Here is a 14624-nt window from a genome sequence, read left to right as displayed (position 1 = left end):
TTTGGATAACAAAAGGTAAAATGACAGCTTCTTCTTCCTACTAATATATATATATATATATATGTTAGGAATTTATAGGTCTTTGGACATCAGCCTCTTGTCTCAATGTAAACTTCATTATCTGCGGGCTGAGGTCCAACATCCTGGGGCGCACAGCAGGTGTAAAGAGGGTCATATACATATAGCAGTGTGTGTGTGCATGAGTGTGTGTATACTCTATTTCCTACATTTCCTCCTGACCAGGGTGGTGACAGGAAGCCAGCCTTCATTTCCAGTCAGTCACTGTTCACATGGGCCAAAGGTCACATTTGTCACATGCATTTGCCCATAAACTGTCGCTGCTGTGACCTTGCAGTCACTTTACACTGCCCCGACACACAAACGCCTTCCTTTCACAGACTGTCGCTGAATTTATCATTAAAGACATGAATGGATACAATCGGTTTAAACAAGCATTCAATACCAGATATATTTGATCAGTTTTAGTTCAATTAGAAGCTAAAAATTGGTGCTTACAGTCAATTTACACCACAGTATATTGTCCTCAGAGACCAGCTCCTCTTAAAATGTGTATTTAGTGGCGGATTTCCAACAACAGATGCCTTTCTCACAACTACACAGTCATTCTTGAGGAAGACTGGGGTCAGTCAGGTAGCTTTCCATTTTTTTCCTGGCACTGTTGAGAGAGAGAGAGAGAGAGAGAGAGAGAGAGAGAGAGAGAGAGAGAGAGAGAGAGAGAGAGAGAGAGAGAGAGAGAGAGAGAGAGAGAGAGAGAGAGAGAGAGAGAGAGACCATGTGCATACAGTGACCCACTGACCCAGTCCTGATGTGCTCCATCATGAAATCTCTGACAATGATTCGAAGAAGGAGGCTTGTCATAACACACACAAAGGGGGAGAAATGACTCACTCACTCTTGCAAAGACCACTTTTATTCACCATTTACATTTTTAAGATAACTCTTATTCATGTATTTATTTTTCTTTTGACATGTGATCTTGATTTTTTTTTATATCTCCATTACGTACTCTGTACTGCCAAACCTTTTCTGAAGTATGTGAACCTGACACTACCTGATTAAACATTTAAGATTACAAGTCTAAATTGTCTCTTAATTTGCTTTAAAGGGCGAGTTCAAGTTTTGCAGTCTGTCCTAAAACGATATTTGTGCGCCCAAATGAACATTGACCAGTTTGTTATTTTTTATGCCATAATCATTTTTCCTGTTCATACTACCCATTAGAAGATTGCGTCATAATACACTTGCAATGTAAGTGATGGGGGGCAAAATCTACAAGATTTCTTCTGTGCAAAAATGGTTTAAAAGTTTATCTGAAGGTAATATGAAGCTTCAGCCGTCCAAATCAGTCAAATTAAGTAGATATCTTTGTTTGTAAGTCCTTTTTAGTGCCAAATTCCCTCTCTTTGTTAATGCACAACATGAAAAGATGGATCTTCAGTGTGGGTACTTTGGGGGTAGAAAGAGGCTAGACTGTGGACATTTGAGCCTTCACACTGAAAAAGCAAAAAATCTTTGAGCTTGTAATAAATTACTAATGAATAAATTTATAGCAAATGAGAACTTTTAAACAGTTTTTCCTTGCTCCTTCATGAATACTCTTTCTCAAGCTCCTGACAATGATTTATTAACTTATATTAACATGAATGCTTGTCATAGCTTTACTCTCTTTTGCAAAGACCGTAGTTATTAATCTCTGTGTGGCAGCCCTGACACCTCCCTTTAGCAGCCACTGGAAGACCTGAGGCCCTAGCGCTGCTGATTTATGATTATAGGCAATAATACATTTAAATACACTTCGTAAATGCACTTTTATTACAATCCACATGTGCTGGTTGCTCCAAATGGAAAGTGAAATGAGACAAACAGAGCAAAGTAATACAGTTATATTCTCAGACCAAACCACAGTACAAAAAGGGCATCAATATGTACAATATATTTATGTACAAAAAAAAAGTTATTTTACACGCAGGTATGAAAAAAATCATACATCTTTGACAAACTGTAGTATTACAGAGACAGTACAGGCAACAGTGTTTAGTTTAAAATCAGTTTTTATAAGGCTGAAAAGCCTTTCGATCAGGAGTGTTCACTCTCTTTTCTTTTTCTTTTCTCAAAAGGACAAACTAAGCGGTTCAGTAAAGTTTGTTTCTGTAATTTACTTTTCCCTTCACATACTCTTAATATACATTCTCTCTCTTTCACTCTCTCACACATACATACAACCACAAACACAAGAAACACATTGAGTGTTAAATACGCATCCGTTCATCGATCTGTCTGTCAGAGTTCAGCCTGAAATGGAAAAAGGAAGTCTGAGCGAGGCGATCGTCTACGATTCGTTTTCCTCTCTGACAGTATCTCATGCAGGCACTCCAAGGCAAGTCTTTAAGTCTCCAGATTCATTCAAGAGTCATGAGGAGTCTTTCAGTCAAACATTATGTGCCTGCTGCTTCTCATTGTTGCTCATATCAGTCTTCAAAAACAGGGTCTTAGTTAGTGTAGCAGCCTTTGCTCCTCAGGTTTCTACTGATCTGAGCACATAAAGGTCACACAGGATCAGCCCATTTTAATAACAACAGTGCCAGAAACTGGAAACACGGCCCTTTGGGCGAGAGAGTGTTAAGGACGCAAAATAATATAAGACAAAACTCAACCGAGGCCCGAGAGTTCAGGGGTCAGACCTCCAGTTCCTGGTTGTCTGTGTGGTGGAAGCGGTTCAACTTCTCCCTCTCCCGGTTTGAAATGTCCAGTTTGGGGGCGTGGGCTGGCTTTAGTGCCGGGGAGGGATGCGAGGGGGCTGGGGAGGGCGGCAGGGTGAGTTCAATCTCCTCGTAGCAACGTGAGACAGGGGCGGGGGCTGGTGTGTGAGTAAGTGGGGTGGCGGGAGGCAGGAGAGGCACGGGACGGTCCACGTTTCTGATGAGGTTGACAAACTCCCTCTGGTTGTTGATGCCTTCTTCCTGTGGGACGGCCTGCTGCTTTTTCCGCTTTTGATGGAGGTGGGAGAGGATGAAAGCACAGGCCGCACACCCACAGACTGTCACTAAAGCCAAAACTCCCACCAGCACCATGTAGAAGCTGACGCCCCCATGAGTCGTGTCAGACATTGCGCCTAGAGACAAGGAAAGGAGGTAAAAATAAAGAGGTCAGACATGATATCACTAAGATTTTGTCCGTTGTTTGAGACACAAACTTATTCCTCCTACCTGGACAGTGTGGACCAATGCAGGGGTTTTTGAGGCTAATGCACTCATTGCCATAGTAACCCTCAGGACAGGCACACATGTATCTGCCCTCTATGCTGTGACAGGGAACCCCCTGCTGGCAAGGGTTGGGATTGCACAGATCCAACACCACCTGAAATAATGGAAACAAAACATGCTGCTAATGCAAACATTTATTGTTATCCAGTGGTCTACAGATCAGTCTTTGATGCTTTCTTCACTACAGTTCATAACTAACCCATTACCCTTGTTGGTTTATTTGAGGGGAAGTTAATTGAGTGAATTTTTTTTTTAACTCTTCACTGTTCCTTATTTGTTATACTTATTTTAGGTTTGTATATACTTCCCCACACCTTACTTTATGTTTAAGTATCTGTATGCACCTAATAATCTCTCCCTGACATCTTCCAATCATAATTTTACTATCCTTCTTCCTTTAAAAAAGCTTTAATTTATTTTACTAGTGGACTTTTTTTGAAACAAAAAAATCCATATACCATTAAATATAAAGGTCTCGCTCTCTCCATAACAGCTTGAAATCAAACATACAGTGAAGTCAGTTGTTATGCGTCATCAAGATCTGACCAAAAAACCCCATCTCATTAAATGTAATAATTCATTGTTTATCTTTTCCTACTCTTTTAATATCTGGGAAGACTTTTTATATCCCTCTTGGCTTCCTTCCTCTGCCTCCTCATACCTAATTAGTTTTATAAGTGTATGTTTCACCATGATGTTTAATTGTCCCGCCTTAAGCTAGCATAACATCTACGAAGGTTCTCCAACCTCACAGAAGATTCCTGAATATCCCATGGGACAGTTGCAGGTGATCGTCAGTCCATCCTTCTCCACACACTGTCCTCCGTGCAGGCAGGGGGCACTGTCACAAGGACTCTGGCCGATTTGACAGTATTTTCCAGAGAAACCAGGTGGGCACAAGCATCTGGATCCTGATATCTGGTCCTATGTGAGAATGAGTATTTTATACATTTGATTATGTCTAGAAAGGCCAGAGGAAAGGAAAGAGCAGACCTCTCATGGATCTGCCACCGAAAATGACAAATTTGGTCACTGGATCATAAATTCTGCTCACATCTCAGGGGAATAATTGTTTTAAATGTCAAGTTTTATTTCCTGAACAGGAAATAAAACAAAGTGTCCAAAGTTGTTTGATTGTTTTCTCATTTTACTAATCAGATATGGGAATGATTAAATGAAGCAGACACAATGGGTACAGAGCGTGAGAGGAAGACAAGACAGCAGGTCTGTAGAGCAACTGATATGCAGAGATCACAGGCAAATGAGACAGAGAGAGAAGGCCATCTCAGTCAGGACTCTTACCTCACAACGTCCGCCATTCAGACACAAACCCTGACAGCTGCTGTTCCCTAGAAATCAGAGAAACCAGAAGCACAATATGAGTCTGTCACACAGAGAAATGTGTATATCTATAATGCCGTAAACAGCAAAATACAAAGTTAAAAAAGAGACTAACACACTGACAGGCATAAGCCAAATCTGAATCATGACGTTATGTCCCCCTCAAGCAATAAGTCAGAGCAAAGTGAATCAGAGCTTATTGGTTAGTGTTACATTTTGAATGTATTTCAGAGATATCCAGTGAAAGATGATTGATAGAACTGGAGTCAGAGTAAAATGATCGCTGGCCCGCTAAGACTTTGGGCTGCAGGGAAATTTCTGTCTAAACACAGTCCACTGCAGCTCTTCATGTTTCACAACCTGCCACATGACTATCACTCCTCTCCTCTCCTCTCCTCTCCTCTCCTCTCCTCTCCTCTCCTTTCTTTTCCTTTCCTTTCCTTTCCTCTCCTCTCTATTCTTTCCTTTTATTCTTTCCCCTCCTCTCCTCCTCCTCCTCCCCTCGCCTCCACTACTCACTGATGTCACAGTTTGACCCCGTCCATCCAGGAAGGCATTCACACAGGTATCCACCGATCAGGTTGCGACAAGAGCGGGCATGGACGCATATATTCCTTTCACACTCGTTGGTGTCTAAAGGGAGAAAGAGAATATTTAGGATAAGTTCCTTGTTTATTCAAATCATTTCTGAACATAGACGTTTAGACAAAAGACCTAAACCTGATTGGATCATTCTAACTTCTGTTCAGAGCTTGTGAATTTATTCTAGTCCTTTTCTATTGTAACACAACAATGTCCATTAACACATATTTGAGTACACTTAATTTTGCTACTTTTACTCTTTTAACACACTATACACATACTATACACTCAAAACCTGGTCAGTATGAAGTATAAAAATGACAAACATAACATTTATGTTAACACGAGAAACAGAATCTGAAAGAGAAATTCTTTGAAATTAAATCTGTAGTTCAGTTAATGAGATGAGGGAAGTTTCATTATATATTTTGTTGACTTACACATAGACTGTATACATAAAAACACATACTAACTTGATAGAACTGCATGTTATCAAATTTGACATTACAGCCCTCTCAAACAAACCACTAAAACATTTTTTTAAAATACATTTTTATGAATCCCATTGCAGAAATTTGTCCAATTGGTTCTTCTTGAGTCCTCTAAATTGTTGTCTACATCTCCAATTTGGTCAACAATTCAGTCTGACATAAGTTCTGCAGCCAATGCCTTAGTAAACTTTAATGGTTTTGGGACAAACACAGGAAGAACTTAGTCCACAGAGGACTGGAAATGTAATACCCCACTGCCTAATCTCGTTGCGTAACTGACAAAGTACACAACACTAATTAAACTATTCAGTGAAAAGATATCATAAATCTCTTCATCTAAGAGACACAGATACCGTAAAAACTACCCAAACTAGTCCTGTGTATCTCCCACTGAGAACTGATCTTAAGCCACCAGTAAACCAAAGAAAAATTACATTTTGAATGGATTGAAATGTGAAGTGGGGAGAACTGCTGGGCAGTAGCCAGCAGGACGCACACCACCACAACTCAAACACAGAGTTCATGTCTATTAACGCCCATTTAATATCATGTTTACACATTCAGAGTACATCATTACAGCCCTTTCTCTGTTTATACACAGATCCCACCACTGTGCCACTGCATGTTAAATTTATGTGTGCCCATTCCCACCCTCTCATTCAGGGAGTGTCAAATCCAGGAAAGCCCGGGGGGTTTGGCTCTGATAGCAGAGGAAGAGAGGGACTACAAAGAAACGCTGAATGAATAAAGAGGAAGTAGTCATTCAGCTATAAGTAATGTAAACCTGTTACCGTCACTGAGAGACCTATTAGGATTTAGCGACGGTTATGTGTGTGTGTGTGTGTGTGTGTGTGTTTGTGTGTTATCTATAGGAGCAGCCGGAGGATTCACACTGATCCATTTGAGGAAATGCTGGGACAGAAGTCAGCTAATAAAAGAGTGAAACTGATACAAAGTATAATTGCTTTTCACCATTTGGGCCTTTACTGATGCTCCGCGTATGGGCTCAGGCAATGAACAGTTTTATCACTTGTGTTTGAACACTGTGTATGTGTGTGTGAGAGTTATATACTGTGAGCGACTGACCTGTGATGTGGAACTACGGTGGATTATCAAGTGTCAGAATGACATATCACTGTAACGCAGAGTGGTAGGAGAGGCTGTCATACTGAAATATATCTCAGTTTGTACTTCATAACCCCCAAGCCTCTATATGTGTGTATATACAGCCTGTGTGTGTGTGTTTGTGTGTGTGTGTGTGTGTGTGTGTATAACCTGATTCTGTGCAGTATTCCCTCTGCTGTACCATCTAACACAGCCACCCTCAGGGAGCATACTTGTCAATATGGGCGAATGCAGCCCAAAGAGACGTGACAGTGCATTTAGAGAATACTGATTCACAGCCAGGACAGGTTAATAGGAGAATTAACATGCCACTGGCTTCTTCTCCTTCCTTAATTTGAGCTTTAAATGCATATTTCAGTTCAAACGGAGCACATACTGTAATCACATATTGCCCACTGAAGCGCAGGTTTTGAGGCTTTAGAAACCACTTGAGCATTACAGCTCTGATTGATTTAGCTTGTTAGAGGATATGTGGTATGAATCCTACGAAAAGATGACTCTGAAGACAATAAATATCAGATTTTTCATTAACAGACATATATAATAATGAAAACATTTCACCATTAAAAAAACCCACAGATAAAATCAGTTTGCACCACCGTCAGTGTCTTTGCTCCAGTCATTTGCCAGGTTTCCATCTAAATCTGTTAACCTCATGTAAGCAAAATTGCATCCTGCAGCCTTTGAGCATTAAAACCAATATTAATTGTCTTATTCTCCTATGCTAATGTTTAAATAAATTGTATGAATAACCTTCTCTTTCGCCCTTCTTTAACTTAAGATCACTGTGTCTCTGTTTAGCTGTTTTGTTTTAATGTTGATTTAATCCTTTGTGCATTAGTATACTTACTAGTAATGTGAGTCTTTACTATAAAGCTATATTTTCAAATAGATGCTGTATTGGAAAGTTATGTCACAATTATATTTATTAAAAGCAGGAGCACATTTTATCTCCCAGGGGATTAAAGTTAGTTGATTAATGTATTAATTGACTGATAGAAAATAAGTCACCATTTTGATTATAAATTAATCCTATAATTCATTTTTCAAACAAAAACATCAAGCATTTCCTGTTTTAATCTGTTCTCTTCACTGCAAATAACATCTTTGGGTTTTTGCCTTTTGGTTGGACAAACAAGGCATTTGAGGATGTCTTTTTTGGCTCTGGGAAACTATAATTTTTCATCATCAGTTTAATCGATAATGAACAATAATTGCTACTTACAACGCTTGATTGGACAGTACAAATGAGTTTTTAATGTTATATTTGTTATTTTGGTTATGGTTCTTTTCAAGCACTTCTTTAATTGCTTTGTGGAATATTTTTTATGTTGAGTTCATATTTATTCTTCTATTGTATTGTATTTATCCTGTTTTTTGTAATCAGTGTTGGTTGATTAGTATGTTAGTGCTGAGTCTGTTTTTCATGGATAAATTAATTAAACCTTGAGCAGGAGCATGTATGCCCGTATGTAATCCTGACACACTAACCCAGCTGGCACGTCCTGCCGGTCCATCCAGGCGGGCAGAGGCACCGGTATCCTCCAGGAGCCTCCTGACACGTCGCTCCACGTCCGCAGGGACTCCGATCACACTGCCTTACCGCTGTGAGGAGACACAGAGAGAATATATCATACATGAACTGCTGGTCTGTGTAATGGGAATGTGTGTTTGTGTGTGAATATCAAACACATTGTGAGTGTGTGTATGTGCGACGCCACCATGTGGACATGTGTGATCTGAACTGTAGCATTGGTATGCGGATGCTTTGGTGTGTTTCATTCTTTTATGCTGCTCTGGTTCCTGCATATATGGTGATAAATGCAATAATCTGCTGCATGTACAGGGCTGACACCTAACATCTTTCCCAGAGAGAGAGAGGGAGAGAGAGGAGGAGGAGGGGGAGGAGGAGGAATTTGAATAAAGGAAGAGAGAGAGGCAGGGGGTTAAAGAGAAATAGAAAAATGGAGTCTATGTGAAAAGGAATTAAAAACAGATAAGAAACGTGGAGGAATTAGTTGAAACGCACATACAAGACAGAGACAGAGAGGACAGAAAAAGGCCCTCAATTTGGGGGTTAACCATGAATAACTTAATACACGACATGTTTGTGCAGTAGTGGCATCACAGCTTTTCCCATGCATGTCTCTGTGGTATACATCCTTCACTGAAGAGCTCTTTGTCTCTCTCATAACCTTTTTTTCATTTACCTAACCCTGCAGAACAACCATTTTCCATCGTCCTGACCCTGACTCCAACCCAGAGCAATAATAACCCATCTGAGCTAGCGGCACCTCTCCCAAAACTAGACAGAGAATTCATAACAAACAAAGAAGCCTTTAATTAATATTGGTTATATATATAAATCTAGTCTGAAAGCAGAGCTGTGTTGTGGTTATGGTTGTCATTCCCCGCAAGCCTGACAATCCTCTTGCTGCATATTCCCTGGAGAGCCCCCCACAACACATACAGAGACAGAGATAGGCCGCCATTTGAACAACAAACAACAAGAGTGACTAACCAAAGCAAAAATAAACTATTCCTTTATTCCTCTGTTTGTCTTTCTCTTCCTCTTATTCTCTCTCTCTCTCTCTCGGATGAAAATGCTCCTAGTTGCTGTGTTTACACGCCACCGGCTGACCTGCAGCGTTGTTTATCCTGATGGAGGTGAAAGTAGAGGATGTGGAACGCTGCTTGTTTACACTCACAGCTCTGACAGACCATAACCTGTATGATCCAATCTCTCCTGTGCCCGCGCACACATAACATGAGCTCAAACCGGCTGTACACGCAGTCAGAGCACAAGACAGACTGATGTGTCAGCTCAGATGTTACACGGTCAAAAACACATTTGACCTTTATCCACAATTCATAACATGGAAATGCAAGATCCCAGTAGGTGTGAGAGTGAATATAAGACAGCGGCAGCAGAGAGAAGTGTACACAAAGGATCAAACATCAAGCCATCCTGTCAACTTCAATCTTTGTATTCGTTCTTTTACATTTCAGTGTATTTGAGGCTGGTGGATGTTTTTTTTTTTCCAAATGTCTAATCTCTATTACAAATAGTATTTATATTTACAGCTCTGGAGGCCGCTAATCCCGCATTCACGCTGTATCGGACGGATTGGATTTGCTGGCGTTTACGACATCTGACAAATCACTAAGGTGATGTGAGATAAGAGAAGATAAGTTTACATTACATTATTACATTGGGGGTTTAAAATACTGTGCACTGACAAAATTACATTACATTATATCCATCCACATAAATTTGAGTTTAATTACACTAAATGACAGACTTGAGGTGTCCATGTTGTCCAAGTCGGATGTGTCAGAGCTTTAAGAAAAATCCCAGTTTCCCAGTCATAATTGCAATTTGGGAAGTGGAACACTATTTACAAGTCGGAAACTCTTACATGATATGAACAAGCTTCATTTTAAAAGGTGAACACCACCAATTTTGCACTTAAAGATCACTTTACTCATCATGAAGAGTACCACTCAGCTGGTAAAAAGTGCTGTTTAATGTTTCGTGTAGTTTGAGAAATAACCCATCAGTAGTGCATTTATCAGCAGTCTTTCATTACTGTCTGATCCAAGTTTAGCTCCCCCCATTAGTTTTAATTACATCAGAGGAAAGTGTTGCTCATTGTTTTGTTTGTTTTGCTCAATTCTTGCATGGAGACAGAAGAACCAGAGGAGAAGCTGTGAATCACAATAACCTAACCTGCTCTTAGACCGAAACATCAGCCACATCTGTTTGAGTGGTCAGTCCAGATGTGTTCATAACAGACACTGGTAGCATTCATGAACTGTACCCAGGGCTGCAACTAACTATTGTTTCCACTAAATTCATCTGTCCATTTTCCTGATTAATCAATGAGTTGCTTTGTCTATAAAATGTCCGAAAATGTGACTCACTACTTCCCAGAGCCCAAGGTGGTCCTCAAATATCTTGTTTGTTCCAACCAAGAGTCCACAACCCAAAGACATTCACTTAACTGTCACATGAGACTAAAGAAACCAGAAAGTATTGACATTTGAGAGGCTGGAATCCCATCATTTTGACTAATTTCTCTAAAAAAATGGCTCAAAATAATTAAGCGATTATCAAAACAGATTAATCGGCTAATTGTTGCAGCTGTGGACTCCACCTCATCTGAATATAGACACTGTCTGGATATATTTGATGTTAGATATGAGAGCCAGAAATAAGACAATAAACCTTTGATCCACTGCCAGCAAATAACAATGTATTTAAGTCACAGTGTCACTTCTGTTTACATTAAATCAACAGAGCTGATCAGAGATCTTCCATCTGGCAATGCAAATACATGTGGAAATGCACGCACACACAAACACACACACAAAGACTAACACATACACAAACACACACACAAAGCCAGACAGAGGGCGAGACAGATCACTGATTGCTGTAGATAGTGTTTGTGTTTGGACTAATTTAGCTTCCGCCGGAGGATTGATTAAGTCACTCACTGGCTTTGATCCAATAACAACCAATCACAGACAATCTCACACTGCCCGGCCCCTCAGCTCAAACTCTGTGTGTGTGCGTGTTTGCGTGTGTGTGTGTGTGTGGTATTGACAATCACCATCTGTGCAGGTGTGTCCGGTCCAGCCATCGGAGCAGATGCAGCTGAAGCCCGTTGGGTCTTCCACACAGGTGGCTCCGTTCGCACACGGGGACGACAAACATGCGTGCTCCACTGATGAGAGGAGAGATGGAGACAGAGTAGAGAAAAGAGAAGGATAAAGACAAGACAAATAATTAAGACAAATTCCTTCTACCACTGTAGCAAGGAGGATGTTTCTTGTCTTGTCCCCTGACATCACACCTGTGTGTGTGTGTGTGTTTATTTTGAACACGAGAAAATTAATTGTTGATGGGTTTTGAAATTATTTATATATTTAAGTAATGGATTTATTGCTCCCTCGAACATACTTATATTCTTCCTTTCTTTGTCTGTCCTTTTTCTTGTTTGTGTATTAATTATATTGATATGATTTATATATTATATGTATTTATACTGTCTGAATTCATCTTAAGGATGAATCACTATTATCTAAAAGGTTTGCTCCTTCTGCCAAGTGACCTCTTCTCTCACTCGTTTTTCTCATTTCTCTTTCATTTGTGTGATTGCTGTTGTTGTCGGCTCTATCAACATGTGAAGTTCAAATAAACTGGAGACATTCAGCTGCCTGGATGGTGAAGCTGCACTCACCGATGTCACAGTTGCGTCCTCTGAAGCCTTCCTGGCATTCACACTGGTACTCATTCGGCTCTGTGTTGGTGCAGGTCCCGCCGTTCTTACAGGGCTGGTGGGTCCCACAGTAGTTCAGATCTGAAGTAAAAGAATGAGTTTATATTTTAGTTCACAGTATAAAACAACAGAGAAAGAAACTTTAAAGAACCTGTACAGGAAAGAAAAGATAATCAAAGGAGGACAGATGGTTGATGTTGCAGCACCCACACATGCATGCATGCATGCATACACACACACACACACACACACACACACACACACACACACACACACACTGCACAGCAGCTGTAGTATATCCAGGTCTTGGTGTGCTGACTGCAGGCCAGTAGCTGCAGGGCCCGTTGTCTCCACCATTGAGGCTGATTAAAAGCTTTGCTTTCTCTAATGATCTCTTCCGTGCCCACAGTCTCTTTGTCTCACCGCTCTTCACAGAGTCTTTCTGAATGCACAGAAACAGCTCAGGACCCCACTTAGCTAAGCGCACCCAGCCCAGCCCTGCTCACATTCACCTTACCCAAGGCTATCACCTTTCCTCTGCACAAAGCACCGTCCCGTGGGCACTCATTTGGCTCCTGGATCTCAGCTCCCACACTGGGACAGAGAGTGGGAGGTGGGGTATAAAGTAAGATAATGTTGGAGGAAGTTTTCAAAGTGTGGTGGGAAAAGTTATAAGAGAGGAGGGTGAAGCCCTGAGGGAGCTACACCTTATCTTATACATAAGATCAGTGCGACATCTCTAAGAAGGTGTGTGAAGAACCACATCTGATAAACACACACACACACACACACACACACACACACACACACACACACACACACACACACACACACACACACACACACACACACACACAGACACACACACATACACACACACACTGTGCTACAATACATTTCTGTATTTCTTGAGTGTAGCTGTGGGAAATCTTCTAAGCTCATATTAAAGTTTATACTACAGAATACTGTTCCCAAAGACAAGAAGCAATAAATAAACTAATATCAGCCTGCTATAAGGCACGTTCATTGTATACAGTTTATTTACCTTGTGTCTGGCTCAAGGATTAATTTAACTTTTAGGGACACACAGTTATAAATTGAAGGTTTTTAAAATAAATAGATTCAACCTTACAATCTGGTTTTGTATTAACTTTTATTTTAACTCATAATCTCTTATGGAAAACTTTGTTTCCGTATTTAGTATCAGCTTTATTATTTTCTTTTACTGTAATTCTGTTTATGAGCTTTTAAAGTCCGTGTAAAGTAAGAATAAATATGTGTTCTGATCGACATACCACAGAAAAGTGTGTTGTTAACCATCCTGCCAAATTTGAATGATTAAAAAAAAAATCGCCAAATATATGAAATTAGGCTTCAAAGTTGAGTAAAATTCAGTCTCTTTGTCTGCTCCCAAACGCTGTGGGAGTGCCCACTGAGTATGCTGAAACCTCGACCCCTACCAAGTGTCACCTGTCAATCAAAGTCACCACCTCTACCAGAAACATGGACGCTACGACTGAGAGCTTTCTGCTGCTAACTCAGCTGCTAACTCGGCGGCTAACTTGGCTGCTCGCTCGGTGGCTAACACGGTGCCTAACTCAGCTAACTGGCTAACTGTAGACTATAGTAGTGTGCGCTGAATGTATTTATACAGCTACAGCAGCAGGGACAGGTTTACGCTGATCACTGCTGCGTTACGTAACGCGGCAGTGATTTTCAGACCCGCCCACTAAATTCCGAACACAGAAATCTTGAAACACAGTTTATGAAGCCTAGCTCCACAATTCAAATGTAAATGGTTGAAATGCTTTTTACACCTTTTTTAGAAATACATTTATGACCTATTTAATGTGTTTAGAAGAAAATGTCTGAATTCACTTTACACGGTCTTTAACTTCCTACTGCTCCAGCACAAGTATTTATATACTAACTACTACTAACTATATATAGTTATTTTTACATGTTTAGTTGAATAAATGCAGGTTAAAGTGTGTTTTATATGTGATTTGTGTGCAAATCAAATCATATTTTTAATAGAAATGACCCTTTTAAATGTGCAAACAAATAAAATCATTGTGTTTCTAGTGAAATACAATCCAATACAAATGAAATCGCATATTTAGCAGAGCCTGCATGTGTTACCCTACACCATTTCCTACATCCTCGCTGCAGTACATCCAAACATGACGGGTTACATATCTGACCTTTGTCACACAGCAGTCCGCCCCAGTTGACATCGCACACACACTGCCAGGGCTCGGTGCAGCTCCCGTACACACAGCCGGGAAACGTCGTACACTGGTCACACAGAGGACCCATCCAGCCATAATGACACCTGAGGAGGGAGATGAGAGCAGAGAGGTGTTTTGTTCATGTCACATTAACAGAACTGATTTTGGCTAAAAGAAGAAGGCTCATCTGTAAATGACCAAAAGAGTGAAGAAATTATAGCAGGCTTCACATCTCTGTCACATGCACATCTCCAGGTCTATATTTATATGCTGGGGCTCCACTGG

General features: G+C 40.5%; 1 protein-coding gene across 1 annotated transcript in view; it reads right to left on the bottom strand.

The window, feature by feature from the left end:
• Positions 1–1837: 1837 nt before the first annotated feature.
• The window catches only part of LOC128360600 (protein jagged-1b), a 47637-nt gene continuing 34850 nt past the window's right edge, over positions 1838–14624 (bottom strand). Inside the window, exons 6-14 of the mRNA XM_053321066.1 lie at positions 14313–14443; positions 12070–12189; positions 11440–11553; positions 8315–8428; positions 5145–5258; positions 4587–4633; positions 4032–4208; positions 3228–3378; positions 1838–3133 (exon numbers count right to left, since the gene is read on the bottom strand). Coding sequence (XP_053177041.1) covers positions 2697–3133; positions 3228–3378; positions 4032–4208; positions 4587–4633; positions 5145–5258; positions 8315–8428; positions 11440–11553; positions 12070–12189; positions 14313–14443 — 1405 coding nt within the window. The 3' untranslated portion in view covers positions 1838–2696. The remainder of the gene's footprint in view (positions 3134–3227; positions 3379–4031; positions 4209–4586; positions 4634–5144; positions 5259–8314; positions 8429–11439; positions 11554–12069; positions 12190–14312; positions 14444–14624) is intronic.

The sequence above is a fragment of the Scomber japonicus genome, chromosome 6 (assembly GCF_027409825.1).
Source record: "Scomber japonicus isolate fScoJap1 chromosome 6, fScoJap1.pri, whole genome shotgun sequence".
Classification (NCBI taxonomy): domain Eukaryota; kingdom Metazoa; phylum Chordata; class Actinopteri; order Scombriformes; family Scombridae; genus Scomber; species Scomber japonicus.
The sequence above is the reverse complement of the archived record's forward strand: the minus strand, read 5'-3'. Positions and strand labels throughout refer to the sequence as shown.